The sequence below is a fragment of the Haliotis asinina genome, chromosome 5 (genome assembly GCF_037392515.1).
Source record: "Haliotis asinina isolate JCU_RB_2024 chromosome 5, JCU_Hal_asi_v2, whole genome shotgun sequence".
Taxonomy (NCBI): Eukaryota; Metazoa; Mollusca; class Gastropoda; order Lepetellida; family Haliotidae; genus Haliotis; species Haliotis asinina.
Window position 1 is genome coordinate 36,665,370 of NC_090284.1, and position 27,904 is coordinate 36,693,273.

The window sequence follows — 27,904 nt, forward strand, 5'->3', positions numbered from 1 at the left end:
TCTTTTGCTTCCTTTAGTCGCATCCCGAAGAAATATAAATCACACTTGCATGGATTCAGGTGCACATATATATAACCAGCAAACTAGTGCATGATCAAGGCACAGGTATTTTCGACTCTCGATTATTAGGTGTCAATCTCAATCGTATTATCAATCTCAACTCCCTGGGGACATAAACTCTTGCATCCACTAGGCGCACCAGCTAGGACAGGTCCTTACGAGGTATCCCTCACAGCTGGGCGGACTGGGGCACCCACAGCATTTTGACCAAGTTTGCTGCACGCTTCTGTACCCGCAGGTAGGTGTTTACACGTATTTATGTGACCATTTGGTCATGCTCAGTATTGACCTTAAATCGCATAAGACATGCAAATTGACATTTTGAATGTTCACATTCGTCAATAAATTACACATTAAACACTCCAAGGCAATACTTGTACAGAGATGTTTTCCGTGAATACTGGTTCTTAAAATGAGCAGATATCATAAAACCAACAAGGATTCCAAAGAATTCTGTCAAAGGATCATATAGTTTCATGGGAGTTTTACACCACACTCCGCAATATTCCAGCTATATGGCAGCAGTCTGTAAATAATTGAATCTAGACCAGACAACCCAGTGATCAACAGAATGAGCATCGTTCTGCGCAAATGACACACGTCAACCGAGTTAGTTCGCCTCTCACAACATGCATAGTTGCCTTTTATGGTAAGCATGGGTTGCTGAAGCCCTCATCAATGATCTGAAGTTTTACGCATGTGTTGAAATACCATCATTGCAAAAAAAAAAAAGGGATCCTTATTTAAGTTCGCTTTTTATGTATATATTTTATAGAAACAAATAATTGTTTTAAATTGAAAAGTAGCACTGGCCCATGTCAGTTTGATGTTTCTGAAGTATCCTGAGGCTGGTTTAAGGTCTTTCTTTGTGTGACTTTAGGCTTTAAATTGCATAGTTTGTAAACATTTCGATGTCATAACTCACTAAAGTGGCACCGGAGCAGAAGATGTTTCCAAAGGCTGTTGAAGGGCGCTACAAACTAGGAATATCAAGCAAGATCACAGCAAGGAATGTGTAGACACATGCAACTGAAGTAGGATTTTCATAATAGGGTTTCTAATAATAGCAAAAACATGGTCAGTAAGCGGTTACTTGATCCACTTATTGGGCATAAAAACACCCCGATAATATAACAGATCTATTCATACCTACAATCTCTTATGAGAATGTTGAGACCGAAAACACTTCATATCAGCTTAATGTGGGAGTATGTGTTTTTGTGCATGCTCTCTGAATGTTTTAACTGGCAAAATACTGTAATAGCATCAACTACAATGCATAAACAAAAAAGACACTCATCACGAATGGTAAGACTGCTTTTATTATGATGTACTTGGCAAAATATGAACCTTAAAAACAAATTGGATGATTTTACATTGCTTTTTACAATTTCAAAAGTCCACAAAAGCACCATCTATCAATGATAAAGGAAACTTATGTAAGAAGCTTACTAGAGTAAACTCCAAGTCATATGGTACTGCATAAAAGCATAAAAATGATCAACTTTCAAGCCATGAAAAACTAACAAATATGATGCAATCAAAAGTACTTGTACAAAATATGTGGATTTATTCATTATGATCATTAATTGATTGAAACAAATACCAAACAATACTCCTTCTGAAGCAAGATGAAACCAACACTTACAAACTGATGATCAAAGGTCCCAAAGTTGCAACACATTTATTTTTACATATAACAAAGTTCAAATTCTTCTGCTCTGTATTTAGTAATATTTAATTTCATATCATATAAATACTGAACTTTTAATATCATGGATCTTTCATAACTTGTAAATCTGATGTTTCATAACTATATTCAGTACATTATTCTGGGAGTGCAACAATTTATATTGAAGAACAGCAGCATGGTAATTATGTCTCGCGTGGCAACACCACAATCAGTTGACTATTCATTGGTCAGACACAGTAACTGTTTGGCTTCAACGGTAAGTTGCTGGACACAATTTATTCGGATGATGAGGTGTGGATGAAAACCAGCACATGGGTAGAATGTGTTTTAGAACTCTCTCCTATGGTACTTGTCTGGGTCATAGTAGGAGGTGACAACAACACGATTTGAGAACTTTCTTCCTGTCAGAGCTTGTTGGGCCTTCTGACAATCAATCACAGAGTTGAACTCAACAAATATCTGAAACAAAAGCGACACATTTGTCATCGCAACTAATAACGTACATATATCTCAATTTTACATTCAGAAAATTATGAAAGAAAATTTTGGAATTGATGGTCTTCATTTGAAATGTGTTCTATAATAGCTTACGTTTGTCTGTTGACAAAAACTCTGTAAATAATGAATATGTGAACATACCTTTCCAAGTCCTGGGATTTCTACCCCTTTAATTGGTCGTGGAATCTCGATACTGCGGACTACACCATACTTGCCACACTCCTCTCTCACATCCTCAACAATATCTGTAAACAAGACACAAACAAGATAGGAAACATGACATTAAACATGAATGGCTACATACAACACATTCAAAGAAGAGTAAGAAAGTGCATGCACTTCTTGAACGCAACAAAATGTACTCAGTATGAGGCCCAGATGAAGATGGACTTGGGTATGCTGTATGCATTTATTCTAAACTTGGCATCATCAAACATGACCAACATTTAGAATCTTAGACAAAATCAAACAGATCTAATCTATGATGAGACAGCAAAGAAGCCACATGTTGTCCACAATTTGATCAGCCTAAAGACAAAATGAACTTCCTTTCTTCAGCTACATCTGTCAGGGTTAAGAATTTAGTATGAGATTGCATGCAATGTTCAAACCTGACAGGATACCAACTAGTATGAACAAAATCTCCTACAAACTGTGTACTAAAGACTCTCTGCTTAATAATCCCAGATATGAGTACTCACCTTCATACTCCTCCTCATCCTCAAGCTCCTCTGCCAGAATCATGTTCATGAGGCAAAGCACCTCGGTGGCAGGACCGGCACCTTGGTTCAGGTTCAACCCCGGTACCTGCAACTGTACTGGAGCCTGGAACATTAAAAACCATATGTTAACCCTACATGTATGTCGGAAGTCTAAGGCTAATATGTCAAATGAAAATTGAAACTTCACATATGTGTATTCATCATTAATCTTACTCAATTATTTTTGGAGACAGTATTAGCACTTGCATCTTAGAAGGTCCTAGTCTAGGCAAACACTGGGCTTCCACATTTACAAGATGAAATACTTTTGCTGAACACGTGAATGACCCCAGGAATTCAATAACAAATGCCATGACAATGTAACGTAAAACAGCACAGAACAAACAGAACTTGGCAGTTCCTGTAATCTATGTACTCACATTCTGTGCATTCTTGGCCCCAACACTTGCCCGCTGAACAATGAGTTTTTTGTCTCCGAGCTGCATGCCGTTCAGTCCTGCACATGCCTGCCGAAAAGAAAAACGAAAAGAAATGAGTGAGAAAAGTCCCAATGAAATGCCCAGTGGCTCCTACCTCCCTTCAGCTTCTTCCTTAGCTATGTAAATGAAATACACAAGTTCAAAAGCCAAGGTAAATCAAATGAAGTTGCTACCTGATCAGTGATGTTGACATCCACATATTCACAGAATGCATATCCTTTTGACAAGCCAGTTGCACTGTCCTTCACCAGGTTGAAAGCCTTCAGAGGTCCAAAGGAGGTCAGCAATTCCTTTACCTACAAAGCACAGAGCAATAATATACCACAGTGTTGAGCAATATCTAACAAAAAAATCTTTGGAAAGTAGTCATTAGTTAACAAAACAAGATAACTATTTGCCTACATGGTTGTAAAGTTTTTAAATTTCAGATGCTTCCACAATATCCCTTATCAAATCAAACTCAAATCATATGACATTTATTCAAAACATGGTTCTATAATAGAAATGATAAACAATGTTGTAAGGGATCATAGCTACATAGATCATATATCCAATGATCATGTGGGCTATACTTACATTGAACCTGGTAACTAGCTTACCTAGTGGTCTGTTTGTACCTGTCAAATTTTAACTAATCAACATGTGCATGCCTTCATTCAATAAACCCACCCCTGTAACCAGTTATCTGATATTCTCATCGCTTCCCACAATAGCTCAACTTCATACCAAATACATCCTACTCATTTCTAAATCAGAGCTACACTACAATATACTTATAAATCAATTATGCATGCATTACCAATTTTGTTGAACTATCTACAACGCACAAACACATTTTATACTAAACAAACAAAATGTGATTTGTGTCCAGCAACATGCAAATGGTCAAAATCTGTATCTTAAAATTTGAACACTCTAAATCATTAATTTCACACACAAACAAAAGAGGAGAGCCTTTCCAAAAAGTTTTTCAGTTCCATTAAATTTTACAGCAACTTGCATGTTCCAGAAAACAATCAGTTTGAAATTAACAGAAAACTGCCTGACATGACATTACACCATGTAAGTGTGTAATACACGCAAGAAACCCTAACCATTCACACCAACATGTTCATATACTTCATAGCCATGGAAGTTAATGAAGAGAACCGGTCAATATTGATCGACAAATGGGATGCAAACTTACACATGATAGTGCAAAAGCACTGAGGGTCCCCCATAGTGAAAGCACTTTCAAACAAAAATGTAACTTGCCTGTGTCTTGGTTGGGCACATATAACAACAGTTTGCTCATGTTAGGAAGAATTGTAAACGGTGGGGTTTTCAAGCTCTTCCCCTAAGCTAGGGAATGAAAGGGGGAAGAAAACAGAAGAACAGATCAGTACTTGTGTCATTTGCATATATCAATCACAAAAACTACAGATCTGGAACAAGTCATGATCAAGAGTGGAAATGGCACCTCATGTCATTTACTTATTTTCTCATACAAGGCAAAACAGTTCTTGATGAAAATCGCTGATATTATTCTAGTGACTTACAATGAACAAGGAAATATTGCACTTCAATGTTGTAACAATCTACTTACATAAATTTGCAAATAATTTGAACATAACCGAAACATAAAAATAACCTGCAAAAGATTTTGAGCTGAAAGAGACAGCCTGAAAAGAAGACTGCAGCTGCAGCTGAAAAAGAATCACTGAAACAAAGAGCCTAGGCTAAGGTGCTCGTAATTTTGAAATTTGGAACAATCTGTTTTTACCAGCCAAAATTAGACACAAGCCAAACCAATCATTTGTCTTGCCATAATATCATCAAGAGAACCTGTCAACCCTATGGGAAGCTTGAAAGAAGAACTGTTACAAACACATTGTGTTGGCAGACCTGTGAATCTAACTGCTATGACATTTCAAACTTAGGGTTATAGATGTAAATTTATTTGGGGTCATAACCTGCTCAATTTCCTATTTAGTCTATTTATCAAAATCATGACATGTTGATCTGAAAAGAAAAACCAGGAGCCATCTTACTTGTGTAAGATACCTGCCCTGAAACAAACTTGACCATGTGACCCTGAGAGCTTCTTCCCTATGCAGCAACCAAGACACATCATCAACACTTGCCCCCACTCGGCATGGTGGATGAAGAAGGGCAGAACAGTGGACGCCTGTAACCAACACCAACATGGCACTGGAGAGGGGGCAGCACACAGACTGATCAGCAGTCTACATTTACCTCAACCAACGCCCCCTCTCGTTTCAGCTCCAGCAAAACATACCTGGTCCTCATTGAGGTAATTTGGCAATCCACCAATGAATACTTTGTGAGCCGAGTCCTGGACTACAGTTGAAACAACACCTGTAATTGGGGAAATTTAGACAGCAATTAGCTACTTGTTATCAAACCAAAACATCACTTTTAGTATTCAAAATGGACCAGAAGATGGACCCGAATCTTCCATGCATCATGTAAAAACAAGGTGTCTCTAGATTACAGGATTTAAAAACAACTGACAGCAGATAGTTTAGGAATAACTGTTTGATCAATAAGCAGTAACTGATCTCTGGAGAGTTTAAACACACCCAGAAACTTACCTGGCACAGCCACTGACGGAGTTTCAGCCATCCCTGGGAGGGGCTGGTAGTCTCTCGGACGCCGAATCTTCAATGACTGCCCTTGGAAGTTGATGCCATCAAAAGCCATTGCCTGAGTTGTTTCATCCACTGATCGGAACTGTTGTAAAATGTTATATTACATGTGCAGATTTAGTGGAAGATAGATGCTTTACAGACACTAGTTTTTCAGTGCATGCATCACAAAGTAAGATGTCCAAGGTAAAATCGCTTGTAATATTATCTAAGGCTGGGATAGGTCCACATTTTCTACCTGGGTAACCCACCATCTATTACCCTACCCTACCCTTAACATGAAGTTAATTTCTACAAACAAATCTGCAAGAAATGGCAATATATTCTACAGCCTAGCCTGGTATCAAAGATGAGTCAGAGTGTGTATTTCTTTAATATTACCCTCTTACATCTTTTGAATAAGTATTTTAGGTTTAATAGTTGCTTATAAGTAAAAAGGTCAAATATGTTATTCTGATGTTAGTGTTTTTCTTTTAAGCACATTTAGGAGGGCACTGTGTCCTGCCCTTTGACTTTTGCACTTCACATGGAAGTGAACAGATACTTGACAAGGAAGAAAAGAAAACTGTAAATAGTTGTGCGTTTTGTGAAATTGTGAAAAAATGTGATAACAGATTAATGTCTTGAAATGCTTTTTCAAATTCTAATCTTAAATTACAAAATGAGAAGAGAGAAGAGTAAAAGATGAACTTAAAAATTGAAATTTTAAGACAGTTTGAATTCATACATTTTGTTATTTTTTCAATAACCCTTTGAAGTGCCATTTTTTATGAACTTACATTGCCATTTCTGAACCTTAGAGGCAACACTAGATATCATCCTTCACATGTGAAAATACAGACTCTGCATGATAAAATACAGCATGTAAATATCAGTACAGCATTACAAAACAGTGAACTTTGCCACTGCCCAATAGCAATAGGATATTTTTTTATCACCATTCATTCGATTCTACATCACCAAAGTGAAAACCTGTTCATAACATATCGAATGTCAGTCACTCACTGTCTTAGAAATAATCCAATCTATATGATCCACTGGTCCTATTGATTAAGTATGTGAATTCATATCATGGCATTTACACATTTTCTGGTTGCCACAAAAATGTAATTTTGAACAAAATTGATATTTCACACTTATCCTGACTTATGCTTATTTGCTTATCTCCTCCCTCTATGCAAAGAAATCCCTTTATGTTCCTTCTTTTGAAGTGGATGTACCATCACCCACCCACTGGAAGCCTCCCCATTTCCTGCCACATCGGTCACTTGACAAGCCCTGTTTGTCACTCTTTGTAATTCCATAAGCCTGACACAAGAACAACTGAGAATCCAATGTGTCCGGGGCAGTAGGGAGGGCTTGACGTCATGAGTCAAGGATAAGTATAACATAACTCTTCTATTCATTAAATTACATATTTTCCATTTGCTTATAGAACCCGGCAGAATCGGCTGTGGGTCAGACCATGATGAATTCTGTTGGCTGTCATGTAAGTACATCCAGTATTCCACTTCCTCACTCCCATCGGGAACTGGTAGTATTCTGGCAGTGTTTCGGTCCTGTTCTTCAAATAATTATCCGTGAAACGGGGGTGGGGGTGGGTTTGATCACATAAAGTCGAACCTCTCTTCTTGTGAAGCGATCACTGCCTGGAAGCTGATGATACATAGATCAGCTAGCATCCTGCTAGTGGCTAATGCAACTGTATGTCCTGATTCCTATCAAGATAAGCTGCAACCCTTCACATGCACAGGTATCTTCATTACAAGTGCCGATTATAATCACTCATGCTAGTCTTTTACTCCACAGTGTGTCTGGTCTCAACAAGCCACGTGAGAATTTAGATACACTAGTTTCTTCCTCCATCTAGTTATCTATGGCAACTCTTTCTTCATGATGTCCTCCACATAGTGTTGCAACCGTTCTTTACAAGTACAATGTCGTCATCACTCTTGATAATAAGGGGAGAGTGAAACTAACTTTGTGGAAGCATTAGTAGTTGTGCGACAAGCGGCCAGAAAATTGGTGAATGTCAGTGTTATCATCAGAAGTGATGTCTCTTGGGTAGTGGTTGGCAAACACTGGATCTCCAGAAAGCAGCCTTACAGAAAGCTGTGAGTTACAGTCATCCCTCGCAATAACGCGCTTCGCGATACCGCGGACTCGGTTAAACCGTGGGGTAATCCGTGGCTCCCATAAAAAGGTTGTACTGCAATCACACCCCTTCACGAAATCAAAAATAGCTCATCAACAAATCCGCTGCTGCACTCTTATAATTTACCTAAACTAGTTAAATTCAGTGCAGATGGCAACTGACAGTGTTTATCGCACTTATCCATTGTTTCACATGCTTAAAACATGTAGTGTTTTCTCAGTAATAATCGTACCAACATCGTAGCAGTAACTTATGAAAGACATGCTATCAGTCGAGTTACGACGAGTACTTACAATGTTTGCTGTGATGCAACACATCGCGCTTTAGCGCGGTAAGACACAGTCATCCCAGGATGTATGGTGTCAGAAACCACATTTTATTTGATTAAATTCAATCCCAATATTATTTATAAAAACTGTTGACAGAAACAACGGAAACATCGTGAGAGCATTACCTCATTCCATACGTGTACAACTTCCGCTCACCTCATTCGTGAGGGTCCATTTTTCGCGCCTACTCCGATAGCACCAATTTCACATTATTCTTAGCAGTCACCAACAGATTACAGTCTCATAATCCATGGACTCCGAGACCATGTTATGTCCTTGAAATATATGATCTAACTCGGCCTTTGTTCCACATTATGTAATAAGTACTATAACACGGATGTCTAATAACGCAGGGGGCATCCTGTATTTCCATGTAGAGCTGGTGTCGACACCAAGGCTCTTGCTTCATGTGGATTGGAGGCTCATGAGGTTCAAGTCCTGCTGCCTTGTAGGCCCTCAGGTATAACAGCTCTCATCCATACTGAGATCAGTGTTGCGGGATACTCAGTAGATGCATCAGTAGATAGCAGGATGAATAGGCACTTGAATTTTGTCTTTTTGACTTAGTTCGCTGAGGATGTATTTTTGCTCTGACTGGGCATAATGAAATGCCAAGAACTGTCGATAATACTGGTATGTGGAATTGTACCAGTTGTCCAGGCAGTTCATATTTGGCGATAAAATCCCATCACAGTATGCAATCTCACGATGATTGGTGTCAAATCATGTACAACTGAAGTACAGAGTACTCTGACATCCATGCTGCCGTTATAGCATTTTCTGTGTCAACAGTTCAAAGGATGTTTGATCTAGAGACTCTTATGTGTCACTGGCGAGATGATGGAGTACAACATTCACTTCCCAAGCTGGAGCCTTCCCAATTCTGAGTTGTTGGTCTTCCAGCTGGAAAGGGTGTAGTAGGGCGAGTAATTTCGGCACTTTTGTCAGTTTGATACCTAATCTCATGGAGATGAAGAAGCTCAGTGCCACCAAGAAGATTGATAGTGTAGAAACTGTTAGTCCTGGTATGCCGTAGTTGACATAAGTATTCTGCCACTTGAAGATGTGTGGTTTTCATTGCATTAAAGCCCTTCCGTTTGATGTATGTCTCAAATCACATCCATTTATCGTCATATAAGGTGCAAGGAGATGTACAATTGCTAAGGTGACTGCCTTAGCCGATCTAGCGGAATATCCTTGATGTCTGAAGCAGGCATGGATATGATCCATATGTGAAGTTGGAATGGTATTTGATTGCCGGGCGCTTGGTTGGTGTGCGGATGACCAAGTTGGGGCATCCACTCCGGGAGTCTCGGTGATGGTTGTCCTAGTTCCTTGATGAGTACTAGAAACCATTATCTTACTGGCCAGTAGGCACAACCAAAGTCAGTTGCATCATCTTTTCGATGACTTCTGGTAGTAAGACTGGGGGTGGGAATGCATACGTGTTCATTCCTTCCCACAAGATGCCGAGAACAACTTTTGTCCACGCCAACGGATCTGGTACTGGAGATTTAAATGTTGGTATCTGCACCTGGGATGTGGCATGCCTTTATGTAGAGATTAGACGTGTTGATGATGTAGAAGAGTTGAAGAGCAAGTTCTATCAGCATGTGAGATCATTTTTAACCTTGCTTGTTTATGTAGAACACTACTGCCAATTCTGTCTGGACCATCAGTAGTTTGTCATAGACTCACTGCGTTGATTACAATGGTTGATAGGCAGAGTGTGTTCGTTGCTCACCCTATTTCCTGCTGCCCATGTTGTCCAGGAGTGGACCCCAACCTTGTAGCGATGCAACTATGTAGAGATGACTGTTGCAGTTCAGCTCTGTCAAATAAGTCGGCGTAGTTGTCATCTCCCCCTTGAGGTCAAAGACTGCACTGAGGTGAGCAGACCGAGACCATCTAAGTAAACTTAGTCTCAGTGTTATTCGTTAAAACTCCACCAACGAGTCTAACAAACCCTAGTAGAAGGTCATGTCAGGTAACCTTTGAGCGACCTGTGACTGTCCAATCAATAGCAGCGAAATAGATTTAACCAATCAGACAACGGCTACTACTTAGGGATCGGAGGGACTTCCAAATTATTCAGGTCACTGACACAGATCTTTCCACAAACAAAAATCCGCATACAACACAGTTATTTGACCTGCAGTATATATGCTTTGATGTTTCTGTTGACATGGTTACCATTAGCTCATATTTATGCAAGATGACATCCTTGAATACTGCCCAAAGCACTATTTTGAGCGACTGTTTACTCACCTTTGTCATGGTTGTGGCGTGTGCTGTGTGCATCATATGAAAGAGATTGTACAATAAATAGCATTTGGAATCATTCGGGTATGAACCTTTTTAAGACAATAGGGTATGTGCGAGTGTCCATTTTTGTGATTTAGTAAGCTTTGTTCTGACTGGTCAATCTCAAAGGTTACCTGATGCGACCTCAGACAGTTTTGTTAGATTCAATAGTGGAGTGGTAACGGAAAAGTAGAACTTATGGTATAATGGCTTAAATCTTGTCTCAACACTCGTGCTGTGACAATTCTTCTTCCTCTGAATGTAGACCTTTCGTCAGATCCAAGTCTTCGAAATCTTAATCAATAGTCTTCCGGTAATGCGATACCCTTCTGTGTACGCCATGGTCGTTGCTGCAGCAACATTTTTATCAGCTGAATATACATGAAGATAATCGGTGAGATAGTACGAACAGGTACACGCTTCTTCTTCAGATCATCAAAGCTGTAAGTTGTCAGCGCTGTCCTTCGAAGACCGATCAGATTCCCTCACTTACATTTGGGCTTGTCTTGGAGATACACGATTGAGCATGTGTGCAGATGATGGAAGTAGACTGTCCTCCTAGTTGCTGTGTCAGTGTTCTTCAACAGAAGATTATGCAGTTATTATCATGTACTGATGTCGCGAAGCAATGCCCATTCTTCCCCACATTGGTGCAGGTCGACTGGAGTAATCAGGTTCCACGAAGCGTCAAAATAATCTTGTTGAGTTCCTCGCTGCTGGTACACGACAACCTGAAATTAGAGTCAGACGCTCAGAGATGAATTGTTGATCATTCTTCGAAGTTGGAAACTTTTGATGTAGCAGTTGTTGATGACTGACAATGTCCAAATGTTGCAGTGGCAGCAGATTGACAGAAGCATCCGACGTGTTGAGTGTAGACTTTGTCAATGTCTGCATTAAAAGTAGACTCTCTGAAGCAGGTATCAGAATGAGTGTGAGTGAAAAAAAGAGGAAAATGAGCTGGGCCTCTTTGGAGTCATGTTAACTGAAACAATAGAACATATATCATGAATGACACCAGGGACATCAAATACATGGAATTCCGTGGATTCAGGGAAAATTCTAATCCCTGCTGAAGGTTGCTGTATCGTTGTAGATGCTGCATGTTGTGCTGACTTTCTGAAGCTCTGTACCTCAGGTAGTAGGAGTCAAGATTTGACGTAGATGTCTCGTTCGTTGGGAGGGACGATATCATTGCTGAAGGACTTCGTTGAAGAGCTGGTCCATTGTTACAGCCATGATGTAGTAGTTGAGGACTAGTCTTGGAGGACATAGATGGCTTCAACTTCTTTGGCTGAGATGACATCGATACTCACAACAACCTCTTCTGGGACTAGGACCTAGACTCCTTCGCTATCCCAACAGCACCCCTGGGGTACGTCTGGCGATTACCATAAATCTGATTATCACCAGTAGTTAGCACATGGCTACCAGATGCAATCAGAATTGAACAGCCACACATGACTTGAGAGAGCCAACATAAAAATATGTAAATATATCCTCAATTTCATATCATAATGATAATTAATACAAAGCCATACACTACAAAATTTTGTGTAAAAGACCAAAATATAAAAGGACATTAAATGCTGTATAGGGACTCAAGCTGACACCAACCATCTCGCTAGGTGATGGAGGAGAGAGTGACAAACAGGGCTGATCATGTGAATAATGTGGTGAAAATGTAGAGGTATCCTATGGTGAGTGATTATACATCAGTTTCAAAAGACGGGAACTTCAAGGGATTTCAAGCGTTACACTATCTTCGCATAGAGGGAGGATATAAGCAAATAAGCATGAATCAGGATAAAGAAAAATAAGCAGTATCTAACCTCTAAAAATGCAAAGTTTTTGTCCAAGTTAATCTGTACAGCAATAACTGGATTTCCATCAGCCTGTGCAAGACCAGTAAGTTTCATCTGATGATTGAAGAAATCCATCATGGCTTCCTGAAATGAACAGAGAGTTTTCATTATTCTTTATTACTCCTTGAGCAAATAGTAGGAAAACTTCTAACAGGGACAACAGTGTAACTATCATTCACCATGTGTAAAATCAAATGTAATTTGCTCCTAATAAAAATACAACCAAACCTAAAAATATACCATAAAAATAATGTGTCTTAATGGTATTCTCTTATCAAGTTTTAATAGCTATGAACCAAATGGAGAAATCACTACAAACCTCAGTGACACCAAATGGTATGTTGCCCACATAGAGACGTCTGGCCTGCCGACTGATAGCACTGCCAGCAAAGGGTACAGTTGTGTTTGTTAATGTTGTACCTCCAGGTGCCACGGGTATTGGAGCTGGAGGCATGACAGGAACTGCAGCTAGATGAAAGACAAATCCAACATTTAGCAAGACAGTGTTCTACTCAGCTGCAGTTGTGGCACTACAATGGATAGAATATAAGTGAGGACAAAGAACAATACTTTTACGCGAAAGGGCTCAAACGTTTATCCATCAAGATTCAGGGATTGTGTCGTGACTGTTGCAGAAGTTACTGTAAAATGGTTCTGAAGATCAATTCTAAGCCAAACGTACAGCCATTCAGATCATTCTGAGCTTACTTTTTATCATAAAGGTTGTCGCTGTCTTGCGATGAACACAATTAGTGCACGAGGTTAAGTTCAGGTACAGAAGTCATGATGTCATGCTTTGATTATGATAAATATGTAAACTTGTGATTGCTGTGGTGTGAACATGGCTACTCGATCAAGGGTTATTCACAGTACAACACTGGTAAATTTTTTATGTGTTGTACAAAATTCCTTTCTTTCCATCATAATTCACTACTTAGGTAATAATTAGTACTTTTAACAGCCATCGCGATCCATTCCTCTAATTACATGAGCGAGCGAGCAAGTTTATGCCACATTCAGCAATACTCCAGCCATATGGCTGCTGTCTATAAACAATTGAGTCTGGACCAGACAATCAACAGCCTGTGCATTGGTCTGTGCAATTGGGTTACTGATGACGTGTCAACCAAGTCAGCAAGTCTGACCTTCTGATCCCGTTGCTCACCTATTTCAACAAGCATGAGTCCCTGAAGACCTATTCTTCTCTGGATCATCATGGGTCCTCTAATCATATGTACAGCTTCTGACACTGTAGCCTATTTGTCTTTGGAATTCCAACAGTAATCTAGTCGATAAAGAGGATCTGTACTTTCAATCTTTCATTGTCAGTTTACATAAGTTATACAGGCTTACTGTATCAAGTTCTGGTTTGTGTTCTGGTTGAGTTACCTGGTTGGAAAGGATCTCCAATGGGATTTGGGAACTGGGAGGGCTCCAGCTTGGGAAGAGCAGCAACTGCAAATAAATCAGAGAATGCTAAGATTCAACTACCATAAACAGTATTCATGACTATGACTATCAAATAATAATCTCATGATTCCATGTCAGTCATATACATTATATTCCTGACTTTGTTTTCGAGCCACTACTAGTGTGCCAATAAACCTTGTCATAACTAAAGAGATAATGCAATGTTTGAAAGAGCACTGATGGGAGTATTTGAAATAACCGCCGGCCCAGTGGCCAAGCGCCGGTTGTTATTGTAGTGCCGGTTATCTCTGTGTGCCATAGGCTTCAGTTAATTTTGTAGAAACAGTGGGAAACTGTGTACAATGTAGTCTATTTTGTTTCATTGATTTGACATTAACCAAATGGGTCTGCAGATTTCATTCAGGGCCTGTAGATTTTAATGCTTGCAGGCAGCAGCAGGCCCTCATGGCCAGCTGGTAAAACTAAAGTATTGCAAACACTGCTGACAGGTCTGACATTTTAAGAATATTTTTCATTTGACTATGTTCCCCAAAAGAAGCCATAGTTATTACTCATACTTGAAACATCAGCCTGTATACATATCTGCTGAGACAACATTAATTCACATACCTGGAACTCCTGGTACATTTCCTGTAAAGAAAAAAAAAATTATTTAGCACAATGTGTAAAAAATGTGTAAAAGTCCTCCAACTTATCCAAAGAGAATCATACTGAGAAACTGATAACCCCTAGAGTCTGAGTACCAACCCTTTCTTTGAAAGTTGTAAAACATGAGGTATAATTGGGTGAGAATAAAAACTTTAAGGACTGGACAGATTAAACAGTAGATTGCATAACCTCAGTATTATTATGCACGTATTTTGGAAACTTGTTCTTGTCAATGACCTATTTCACATTACTGTATAAAATGAAATCCACACGTTTTACCTTGCATGGCTTTGTACTGCATTGGTGTGATGTGCTCAAACCCAGGTGGTGGAATATCCCAGTACTTGTAGGGCTTCTTTCTCTTCCGACTCTTATCCTTTGGGGAACGACTACAAAGACGCATTCAAACATTATAATGAAATATAACCTTGACCTTTAAAGTAACTACTTCAGGCATATAGCACCATGATTTTAATCCCCTACATATTTGAAAGGACAAATCATCCGACAGTTGACGTTTTCCTGAATTAAGTTTGAATCGTTTCCATGGAAGTCATGAAAAATATAAATGCCATATATCTGTAAACAGCAAAAGGCACCACTTCAAGATCTGTCTCAAATATCTGCCAAGATCTGTTGAAAGATATCAAATGGTTTTCGAGTTGTGATCCAGAAACGCAGCCCATCCCTCCATTTTAAGACTAAGTCCAAAACGTTTACATGCAGTGGGGAGGGGGGGGGAGAGATAAAAACTAAATACAGACGCATACATCCTTCATAAATTCAATCTAAAATAAACACAACAAACAGAGCCATAATAATTCCTATTTTAACATATTATTGCCATAAAAATGTTAAACATCTTAAACATCAACTAAACAGCAATGGGTAAATTGTAAGACTAAAAAAATATGCCCCAAGTTTAAAGAAATAATATTGAATAGTTTTTTCTGATTCTCCGTTTCCATGACATCCTGAAAAAGCAATGTCGACTGAACACTAACCTCCTAGATTTGCGACGACGATCTTTATCTTTTCGATCTTTTTTCTCTTTGCTTCCAGAGCGTCTGCGTCTCGGTGACCTAGACCTCCTCCTCTCTTTCTCACGTGGTCTTTCTTTTTCATGGTTTGCTTCAAAGAAGATAAGAGAAGAAAATCAGTAATCAAAACTGAAACAGGTAATGATTCACCTCCAAAAGGATAACATTTCAGAGATCTCATGCAAAATACTGTTTACTGATCATAAATGACCACAAGATTGCCCAAAATACAACCTATGGTACAAACATACTGTCGGAAATAGGAAGAAAAAAAAAATGTTTTCAGGCTGTTATTCTGTATCCCTAAAAATGTACACAATTGCAAATAGCATATGTCAAAATAGCCCACATCGGCCTAATTGGGTGTCAGTGAAATGCGTAATAGGATATTCACAAAAGCATGTTCACTCGTAAAATCAGGAACAATAGCTCCGGAAAACAATAGATCAGGCTATAGATGGCAATGAAGTTGCTCAGTCAGGTATGAAAACGGATTGTTGACTCACCTGGCCTGAAATGCATGTGCTGCCTACAGGCACAAGGGGTCGTCTCCATGATATTTTATGCTTTATCATGTGTGTTCAATGTGCCTATCTATTGATTAATATCTACTGTGCCGGGTTTTTTTCATAAAGTTTATGTTGAGGTATGTAAAAGAGCATAATACCCACAGAAAAGCTTGAGTGAGTCATCGTATTAAGGTTGGGGAAACCTACTAATTGGCCTATTATTATCAGCCTATAATAATAGTCGATTCCCTTAAAGTAAAGATAAAGGTTTGGACTGAAAGCAAGAAAAAAAAAGGAAAAGGAAAATAAATTCATCAAACAAAACAAACTCTTTATAAACAATGAAAAACACTTCTACAGGCAACTGAAAACAAATGGTGATGGTGAGCATGATAAATGGTCTCCCATAGATGCCAAGGAAATAGTCTGGAAACAGTTGTGGTCTGTACCCAGTAAATTTAACCTGGAGGCACTGAGAGTCAGTGATTATGACCATGCAACAATTGTGAAATTAACTAGGTTCGTTTGTCTGCTACATCTCACCAGATTGCCTGAAGGAAGTTATCAACAAGTCCAAATCTAACACAGCTCAAGGGCCAGAGATGGCATTCGAAACCAGTATTGGAAACTGTTCCTGTGTGTCCAAACATTATTACTTCACTGTTTCAATTCTCTTGTGGACAAAGGTGATGTTCCTCTATGGTTCTGCAAAGGTCGCACAAAGTTTCCCAAAAAAGGAGACGACTGATCCCAAGAACTTCTGTCCTATCACATGCTTAAATACACGATATAAAATATTCACTGGGTATTTGACAAACCTCGTGTCATCCTACTGTTTCTCTAATGAAGTAATTTACAGAGAGCAGAAGGGCTGTTGGGGATGCAAGGATCAACTTATTGTACAGAAAATGATTTTGGAAGAGGGTAAAACATATCACTGCAACCTCTCCATGTGCAGGACTGACTACAAAAAGGCATATGATTCTGTTCCTCGCGAATGAAATCTCTCAAGTGTACTGACCTCCTGTAGCGATTACTTTACTCAAGTCTTTAATGAGTTGCCAGTTCACTCAACTTGTGATGTACTCGCAAGGGCACGTGTAGACTTCGGAATCTAGTCCAGTCAGAAGGGGAATATTCAGGGAGTACTTCAGTCCTTTGCTTCTTTGTCTATCTTTGAATCCTTTGACTTTTGAGCTTTCTGCTCAATAGGGAGGGGACCACCCCAACACAGATCCCCAACACCACTTACTCATCTCCTCTACATGGATGACATAGATCTCCTTCCGAAAGGAGATGCCTATTTGAAAGAACAGATCCTCCTTGCTGAATCATTTTCTAATGTATTGGTATGACATTTGGACTCGACAAATACTGTTCATCTGAAACGTGGCAACCTAACTAATGATTGATCGGTCAAGTTATAACGGGGAGGAGCTATAGAGCATCTTGTGGAAGATCAGTCTACACCTATCTTGGAATGCAAGTTCAAGACATTAGACAAGCTCCAAAATGCCCAGATTCAAGATAAACTTCGGACCAAGTATATATCTCGTTTAAAGAAAATCTGGAGCTAAGAGCTAAATACTTAAAACAAGGTCAAAGCTACCAATCCTTTTGCTGTGCCAGTCCTCTCGCATTCCTTTGGAGTAGTTGATTGGACAAAACAAGACATCCTGAATCTTGACCACCTGACCAGAAGGATCATGTCTGATAACAGAGCCCACCCCCTCAATCCTCTCTTAATCATTTATATGTGCCAATCAGTTCAGTAGGTCAGGGTTTCATTAATGTGGAGGCTGTTCATAACAGAATTCTATTGTGTACTTAAGCACATATTTCCTTATCGGATGACCTTCGGGTGATGCAAGTCAAGCCTTGAAATGAAAGCAAGGAATTCCCACAATCTGAAATTTGAGGTTGATTTTGTTGATGTCGATGTACGGCTGGATGGTACAGCGATGGGAGTAAAGGAGGTTTTTCCATTTCCTTCACCAAGTCTGCCCAGAGTAGGTCCTTTGTGGAGATGCTGTCTAAGTAGCCATTGCATCATGTGTGCATACAGTATGTGGAACAGAACAGCAATCCAACCAACTCTTTCACCTGGATGAAGTCAGCTGGTCTCTAGTGTGAAACTGAGGGTTTCCCACTCGCAATCATTAGAATTTGATTCTTAATGAAAATATAAACATAATATGCCGATTATGCAATGAATTCATAGTGTCCAACACCTTGTCAGTGGATGCCCTTCCTTGGCACAAACAGCATATCTTAAAAGACATGATGGCATGGCTCCCTGCTTTTAATATTGTCTCTGCCATGCCTGTGGCTTTGACCCTGAGGTCCATCCATGGTATGACTCTGAACATAAGCCTTCATAACTTCTCTGGAATAGGGCCTATTAACAGCCTCAGAAAAATTCCTGCCAACAAACCTGATCCTTCTTCATAAAGCCAATGAATTTATTTATATCATTGAACTTTCTGTCCCTTTTGACAGCAAGATTCAGGAAAACCATGAAAATATGCGGACCTCACCTTTGAAATGTCACAATTGCATCCCAAGTACAATGTCGTCAGGCTCCCCATTGTTCTCTGTGCCCTTGGTTTGGTATCTCCTGAATTCTTGGTGCAGATCAGGAGAGTGCCCGAGTTCTCCACCGGGAGCACAGCCCTTCTGACAGTCTGGGTAATGCAGAAGGTTGCAGTGCCGGGGAGCCTTCATATCTAAGTTTAGATAAACCTATAAACAAGATAATCTACCCCCAGTAATATACATGAATACTACAGCAACCCACATATGGGTACACCTCACACATTATACCTTGAGTTGCAGAGGCACGACCCTCTGATCAAGTTGTAAGCCAAGTAGGTGACAAGATTAAATGGCAGTAAATTGTGAAAACATAGACCTTTCATTTTTCGCAACAAATGTCACGATAGCAGGTTTAGACAAACCTATTCAACATAATCTACCCCTAGATACCTCATAGTAAGTCATGGAGGCCCACCCCTCTGATTCTCTTCACAAGAGAGAATTGTGGACAGCTGTCAAAACGGTTGATGTCAGGTAATTAAATGTCAAAATGACTAGTTTGGGGAGTCTTGCACTTTGCTGGGCGCACTAACCCTAGCCCTATAACCTAACCCTAAGGATCGTAAAGGGGGGTGCACAAGGGCTAAGGATCATGCAGCAGCTCAGACTTGCTATAGCGCGATATGCGGTGACTGGTGATTAACAAAATTCAACGCTGGCTATTTTCGGACAGCCATTTTTACTCGCGATTTCTCGCGCTACGAGAGATGTGACACCACCAAAGGTGCCGACAGCAGAGGTATCACTTCGTCTGTCACTCCTGCAAAATGTTTCAAGTAAAACTTCCTAACATAAGTACAATATCAAAATTATTGAGAATGTACCTTACTTGATCCCTAGATTCTCTCTGTAAAGGCATGATCAATTTAAAACATCTGTATTTGATTAACAACACGTGTGAACATCTGAGAGGTGCGTCGTCTGCTACGTTGACAAGCTATACTTAAAGTCATGTGACACTAAAGGGAGGAAGCTGTGAAAACTTACCTTATCCCTATTCTGATGTTTTACATTTGGAATTCAACAAAATATGATTTTCCAATCCACTTTCAGGTGTGTCCTCGGCCAGACACGTCTAATTACAGGAATTATTCCAATGATACAATATCCAAGGCATAAAATGCTGTGACTGAGGGTGGTATGAGCATCAGAAAAGCTGCTAGAACTCTTAACATACCTTCTAGCACTTACATGACAGGGTTAGAGGAAGGATTGAGATGTCTTGCAACTCATCGGGCCCAGAGCCTCTGTTGTCTAGAGACGAGGAAGAGATGTTGGTACAACATGTACTGGGCATGTCATCTTTTGGATACGGCTATACAAGACAGGATGTTGCAACTATTCCATCAGATCTTGCGGTCAGCTTGGGTAAGAAAGATGACAACAAACCACTGTCACTTCACTGGTTTTATGGATTTTTGAAAAGGTGACCTAAAGCAACAGTGCAGAAGCCCAGATCACTCGAACTCCAAAGAGCCAAAGCAACATCTGAAGAAACTGTTGAGAATTACTACAGTCGACAGGAAGCCATAATGGACAAGTATAATTTCAAGAATAATCCAGAGAGAATATGCAACTTAGATGAAAAGGGACTGATGTAAAACCATACACCTCAAGTTGTATCGTCCAGTCAGGATGTTCTAGTGTCTGCCAAGGTCCAGTACCACTACGGTAATAGGGTGCAGCAATGCAATTGGGAATGTCATTCTTCCATACTTCATCTTCAAAGGTCAGCAAATGCGAGATGAACTTTTAGAAGTTTGTTCTCCTGGTACAGCAGGAATTGTCAGCAATTCTGGATGGTCCAACAGCAAAGTCATCAGACAACATCTCTCTGAACATTTCCTGCGATTCAGCATTCAACCCACTGCCGAAAAGCCACTTTTGATCCTGTATGACAGTCACAAGTCGCACTTGTCTGTTTTGTTGAGTGGGGAAAAGGATCGGCACTTGCTATTATTTGTCCTCCCGGCACATACTTGTCACATACTTCAAACGATGGATGTTGGTTGCTTCAGTCCATTCGAGAGGATTTATTGTAATATCAAACATAAATACATGAGAGAACATGCCATGAAAGGAGTTGAGAAGCATGCCATTTGTCACTTGGATTGCAAGGCGTATTCAGCGGCTCTTACACTAGCACATTTACAAGCCTCATTAAGAAAATGTGGAATCTGGCCTTTCAATAAGAACGCTGTCAGCATGTCTCCTTTTATACCGTCAACGGTATTCAAGGGCTTGACTACTTCTGACCATCGACTTAAAGACAAAGGGACCAGTCAGACAAATTCTTCATCACCCGTTGTGACTGACATCACAGGTTCATCAACAGTAGCACCTACAACATCAACAGTTTCCAACTTCTTTGCAAGAATTGATGGAACCATTTTCTACAATCCAAAACATACCAAAAAGCGGAAAGTTATGAGTGCCATAGTCGGAGGACAGGCAATAACTGATGACAACATTTCGCAGAAGATGAAAGATCACCAACAAAATCAGCCATCTGCCAAGAAAGTTCAGGTGTCTTCATCCAAATATTCAAGATCATCCTCAAAAACATGTGAGAACTGTAATCCCGAACCCAACACTTCAAGAATTGCCGTGCAGAACAGACGTCGAACACGGGTAGTTGACAAACGCGACTCTGAGATCAGTGATGACGATGACGAAGTTTGCTGCCAGTGTAATTTATTTCAGCCCTTAGAGGTGAAATACTGTGTCTCACTTATTTTGGTGAAATGGGCAGAATGCACACACCCTAGCTGTAAAAAGTGGGTCAAACAGTTTGTCAAAATTCAGTTCTGGTGTCCATGTCACAATGAGAAAGAGGAGTGAAAGAAAGATTGTCAGCCAGTTTGAATACGTTGTTGTTTCTAAAGTGCTATGATGTTCATAACAGAACTTAGAATATGGACATGTTTTGTTTGTTAACGTTGGCTTTGCCTATTTGTTTCGTGAACAGTGTCCCATATGCAGTTGTACATTCCGGGGATCCCAATCAAGTGTCCGAAAATAGGCGACGTCACTCTCATCGATCGGGAGTCTCCCAGTTGTACAATGGCGGCCAGGCTGTTTATCGAGGACTTAATCGAGATTGGGAATTGTGTTGATTTGATCTAAGGGTAAGAAACTGGTTTGTAGTTCTGTTTTTATTTATTCATTCACGAAATAGCATGCTGCATAGTACAGTGCGTAGGGCAGTTCCGGATCACTAACGAAAAACCAACTGCATGCGCCTCCGCAAAAATATATCGGAAGCACCTAATGGCAATTTCTGACTGAGCAATGTTTCATGTTACTTACACCAAAATATGAAATTAATTCGGTCCTGACTGACTAAAGAAATATCGCAAAAGAAACGCTCCACTGTTACGGCAGTTCCGGATCATTTCAGGGTATTCCGGATTGCGTGACATAACGAGGCAGTGTTCGGTTATTGGTGCTCGTTTGGGGCAACAGGGGTCTGTGTCAAACAGTAACACGCATTTATTAAATAGATGCGTTAACAATATTCATAATGTTTGATAAACGAATAATTAACAAACATTGCAGTTGATAACAACATCCACTTGGTTGATAGTTTTAACACTTGCTGCTCATAACAATATACTCCAGAATCATGATTCCAGGTACCAGTGTGGGCTGAAAATATTTTCTTGGGGTTAATACATAAGTGGTTTATGGTACTGATCTCTTCAGTATTGATATACAATATTTGGTTGTGACTTTTACATGTGACTTTAACTTGAAATGCATCGAGGCAAAATAACCCTTTTTTCAGAACCTTTAACGCTCTATTCAGTCAGCTTTTTAACATCACATCATCAGTTACTGATTGTGAAGCAAACGAGCATAATCTATTAATACCAGCCTATTTGAACTCTTTATGGGTGTTCGTGTATCTTCTTGTGTTTAAAAATGAAACAAACTATAGCTCGAGTCTACTCCAGCCTCATTGACTCCGCCTCTGGCATAAGTATCAGGGTATTTTTGTTTGTCATAAAAGGTCACTTTCTGTTTCTGTGGTTAATAACGTAATGACACAGTATGACCATGCCTACCCCTTTCTCTGCCAGTGCAGCAGACCAATGGAGAAAACGTGGAACAAGTTCTCCAGCTGGTTCAGCAAACACACTTTCACCTACATAAAGAATTTGCCTGAATGACCCTGCAAGACTGCTTGGCACTTGTAGTGAGTCGTACCTTACTAAAATACATCAAGTTATTGAAAAAAAAGAATGATATGACTTGAAAACAAAACAATTTCAACCCCAAAGCATTGTCAAGTTGGTTATTTCCAATATCCATAACCTTTTACCTGACAGACAGTTCTGTACCTCATATTACAATTTGGCGAAATGAAGACCAAAACGTTTTATGTATCTACTCTGTGCAAAGAACATCTAAGACAGACCCTTGAGTGAGTATATATTTTAGATAAAGTCAACCAAAGTAAGATCGTGAAACTAATTACTTTATTTCAACAGTAATTACCATTTTTCGGCAGTTGGCAGTCTTGAGGCGATCCCTATTTTCTGGTGATCCGGAACTGACCTAAACATGTGGTTCGATAAATTGCTCATTTCTCCAAAAATATGGCAGACGTAGAGAAGATTTTTGTTGCTTTTTTACAGGTGAAAAGTATATGCATGCAATGGAGTGTTAACATGAAGCAACTTGATTCTAGTCTTATTTGAGACGGGCCATTCCGAATGAGTTACCTTTTCCTGATGTGCCAACGACAACTTACGCGATGATAGGTATCCTCGTTACAGGACGCGCACATAAACTTCTGGTTCAGATCAAGTAAAACAAAATACATCACCATAAAGAGCAATGTCTCGGCTTTAAAATGAGAGATTGAGTGAAGAAATCCATCGAGATTTCGAGTTTCTAGGGGTTAATGTACGTGGCAGTGATCCAGAATAGCCGTGATCCGGAATACCCTTACCCACTGTATTCTTACCTGTCCGAAAAAGGTGTATACGAGGATACATGTGATCTTTCACTACAGTAACTGAGGACAAATGAGAATTTTTTTTGTTCTATTTCTGGCAGTGCTTTTGGACTGTAACAATCACTCGCATATGTCAGGAATGAAAACCCCGCTCTTCATTCATTCAATCTGTTACTCCTGTTGACCCGCGAAATCACAGGAACACATCATCATTGTTTAATATCAACTGTGAATCAGCAGGGAATGACAAAAATATCAAACAAGTTTACAAGACCTGTCTCAGATTAAAGGGTGAAATAACGCTCTCGTAAAACCATAAGTGTATTTATTGTAGTGGCAGTGCTATGTGAACAAGCATTTTAAATTTTCGCATGGATAGAAAGATACTGAATTCACTGCAACAATGCGGCCAGTTTGAGGACACAATACTCGAATAGTTAAAAAGACGTTGGAAGATAGTCTCGACAATTGTACAACAGCTTATTCTATCTACCAGATCTAGGTTCTCCGGGAAACTGTCCATCTTGAAAGTACTCTTGATCAGCCATGGCTAAAATTTGAACATGAAGGACTTTACGCTTTCCACTCGTTCTGGTAAAGAAAATGGCGTGTGCGAAGCTTCTAATCTCGTGTGAAAAATGTAGAGGCGTTAGCATATCCTTGTTTCAAATATTGCCCGTGATCCCATATGGGTGACTGTGATTAATAGAAATACAATTCACATAGACTGCACAACAGACTTTGGTATTTTTGTTGTTTTACATAAGAAAGTTTTGAATTTACCTTATATTGCACTGGATTAAGAGTATGTGTCTAGAGTGCTTCCGTTTCCTGCATTGCTAGCAGACGCGCACTTGCTGAAACGTGTACAATTTTTTCGCTATTAATATGGACCCAATTAAAGAACTTGGAGAAAGACTGCGTGAGGCAGCATGTATCGGTGATATCGAAACTATACAAAATTTAATCGAATCTCAAAGAATTGATATCAACAATGCTAATAGCATGAATGGTTGGTAAGTGCTGAAGCATGATTTCTGGTGTAGTGCCTACAATAATTGTTTGGATACCGCTTAAATACTGAATTTGTGTACTTTTCTGACTTTTACTGCAGCTATTGCAGTAAGAAAGATCTTAACAACAACCAGCTCTTCATATATATTCATATTTATATTGAATGAATGATGTGTATAAGACTAATTTAGAGAATTGGTGGTTGTTCATAAAATGTGAATGTATACTGGCTGGCGACCAGTTATTGCCAGCAGCTGGCTGACATCTTGTCTGATATTATCAGACATCTCCATATTCCCATCAGTTTATATCAGCATCACGACAACATACACAAAATACCCAGAAAGCATTCAGAATTGGGCCAACATTGGCAGACATTGGGCCAACGTCTGTATGCTATGGAGGGTGAGTTTTGTTCTTTTAAATTTCAGTCTTGCAAGCCACAAATTAGTTTTCACCTGTTTTCTTTATTTCTTTCCCGGAGAAAACAAACATTACCAAATTTGCAAACAAGTGCACAGAAAGTCAACTTTGCTAAGTTCAACTGTGCATAGACATCTCCATATTCCTATCAGCTTATATCAGCATCTGCCAGCATTCACAATGAAAGCGAGTTTTGTTCTTATAAATATCTTTTTTTTTAAAAACAAATTCCAATTTGAAATTTCTTCAGTATGTCAAGGTTTGACACACAAAAGTTTTGTTACCAAATTTTTGTTACATTTGGTGAATAACATGAAAAATTCAGAAACTGTGATAACTGGTCCTGTTAGTTGTTGGGAAAACACAATATACACTACCATGCTTCCTGAGAAACACGATTGGCAGCTGTAAACAAGCAGGAAACATTGGTGATTAGCTAATCTGTCATCAAGATAAATGTGTTCATTTTGTCAAGAAACAATGGAGTAAATCGTTAAAAAAAACCTAAGAAATGACAATAACTGGTCACTGGCAAGTACCTGGCAAAGTAAATGTAGGAGAAGTGTGTTTTGACTTTTTTTGAACTACATGTACTCATACAAGCCCATCTTTGCAAGAATTGTCACAACAAAGAAAATGAAATGCATAATTTTCAGGAGGCTTATGAAGATAAAAGGATGACCCTGCATTGCTATAATAATGCTTATTACATTCACAGAAATAAATTGCTTTCCACATTTGCATTCTTTGGAAACCTCATGGCCAAGTTTGGAATGCTGGAGATTATTGTCCATACCTCAGTCTCAATGACAAATAACTTGGATGGAGTGTTGGCTTCCAAGACGTGGTTGATAGCATGTTGATATATCCAAACAGTGTTCAGACATTAACAGCATGTTTTTTTATCTCTGCAGGACTGCCCTGCATTGGGGAGCCAAGAGGAATCACATAAGTGTTGTGAAATATCTGATGGATCATGGTGCAGACCACACAATTCGAACAAATGAAGGACAAATGGCAGAAAATCTTACCAACAACCAGGACATTAGATTGTTACTTGGAGGTAAACATAGTGTAACAATGGAAATTATAGTTTAGATATAAATTATACATTGTCATTAGACAAAGCTGTGAGAAAAATCAGAATTTTGTCATTTAGAGAAGCACCTGAAAAATTACTTTTGATCTGTATTCTAATATGTATGTCAGCTGTTTCTGTTGGTGTATTCTCTTGGTGTATTCTGTTGGCCTGCACTTTAATTGGCTAAAAGTAGATTATAATTAACTGTCAAGTTCTTGCACAATCATGGTCTCTTCGAGTAAATGGAGTTCACTCAACACCTATTTTACTCAGTGTTCATAGGATTAGTACGAGCCACTGACATTATCCTTACAAAATACCCACAGGCCAAAATAGAACACCCCCTGATCTTTCATCCATGAATTTAAATGGTTGAGAACATAGGATAATAACTCAACAAAGTAAGACACCTATGTTTTGAGTACTATAATTGAATTTGATACAGATATTGAAAAATCTTTATCAATGATGTTGACATACAAATGTCATTTTATTTGCAATGATGCTCAATTCCAGCTTCAGGGGATATCCCACAGAGTCAGCCTAACCTGCCCATCACACCCAACTATCTACAAAACCCACTTTTTCCACACAGCAAGAGCAGGAGCTTGGATTCAAACCATACCCTGATGACCAGCGCTCCAGTTGTTGCTAACCATGCAGGACAGCAGGGAGACAACGGTATGGTTGCCTTAACACCATAATGCCTTAACTTTGCCTAATGCAACCTTTTTCCAGCTGGTTGCATGATTAAATTACCAAATGCAGGCATACATGTCATTATTACATTTCATTACTAGATTCGGACCATTTATTACCAGGTTTAGTTTATTTTGCTTGTCTTGCTGAAGTTTCATCTAAAATCCTGTCCAAGTACAAGAATTCTGCATGTTTTCTTTTTTTTTCTGGAATATACATGAAGTCAGACTAGCAAAAAATTCATGGTTAAACAAGTAAAACTCCTAGCAATAACTTGGTATGTCTTTTCAGAGCTGGTCCTGAAAGCTCGGTTAGCAAATTCTGATGACAGAGATTTTATAGAAGTGGAGCTGGACAAAAATATGTTGACATATGAGGCACTACTGAATTTGTTGTGTGCTGAGCTTGGTGTGGAAAGGAGACTTGTACACAAGATTCGCAAGTTGCCAGACACCGTTGTTCGAAAAGATAAAGATGTCCGTCGTCTTGTTGATTTCCAAGCCTTGGAACTTGTCCTCACTAACAAGGCTGTAAGCGCATCATCCCGAAACTATGGATATTCAGGGAGTCCAGGCATCAGATCCGAACAAATTTTGTATTAATTTGTATTTAGATCTCTACAAAGATTTTTTAAGATGTACCGAAATACTGATCACAAAAGAGCACTTGCTCTGTTAAGAGCACTTTAGAGGTGTTGAAGCAGGCCCCCCTAAGTAATTGAAGGAATTACAGCAAATTTGAAGGAATT

At 39.4% G+C, this 27,904-nt stretch overlaps 2 protein-coding genes across 3 annotated transcripts; one reads left to right on the top strand and one right to left on the bottom strand.

The window, feature by feature from the left end:
* Positions 1-1,364: 1,364 nt before the first annotated feature.
* Positions 1,365-24,581, bottom strand: LOC137284232 (splicing factor U2AF 50 kDa subunit-like). 2 transcript variants are annotated; one of them, XM_067815963.1, is made up of 14 exons: positions 24,433-24,581; positions 15,837-15,963; positions 15,112-15,221; positions 14,794-14,814; positions 14,143-14,208; positions 13,073-13,221; positions 12,721-12,837; positions 6,047-6,185; positions 5,731-5,810; positions 3,626-3,748; positions 3,393-3,479; positions 2,953-3,076; positions 2,393-2,496; positions 1,365-2,212 (listed from the first exon to the last, which is right to left on the bottom strand). In XM_067815963.1, exons 1-14 carry the CDS (start codon positions 24,485-24,487, stop codon positions 2,081-2,083), a joined length of 1,434 nt encoding a protein of 477 aa, XP_067672064.1. In that variant the 5' UTR covers positions 24,488-24,581; the 3' UTR covers positions 1,365-2,080. The 2 variants fall into 2 exon arrangements, with proteins under 2 accessions (XP_067672064.1, XP_067672065.1); XM_067815964.1 differs by having other exon boundaries at positions 13,073-13,215; positions 24,433-24,573.
* Positions 24,582-24,774: 193 nt separating this feature from the next.
* LOC137284245 (ankyrin repeat domain-containing protein 40-like) lies at positions 24,775-27,847 on the top strand. The gene is made up of 4 exons (XM_067815979.1): positions 24,775-24,955; positions 26,291-26,439; positions 26,974-27,138; positions 27,448-27,847. The coding sequence occupies exons 1-4, from the start codon at positions 24,828-24,830 to the stop codon at positions 27,756-27,758; spliced, it is 753 nt and encodes a 250-aa protein (XP_067672080.1). The 5' UTR covers positions 24,775-24,827; the 3' UTR covers positions 27,759-27,847.
* The last annotated feature ends 57 nt before the right edge of the window (positions 27,848-27,904 follow it).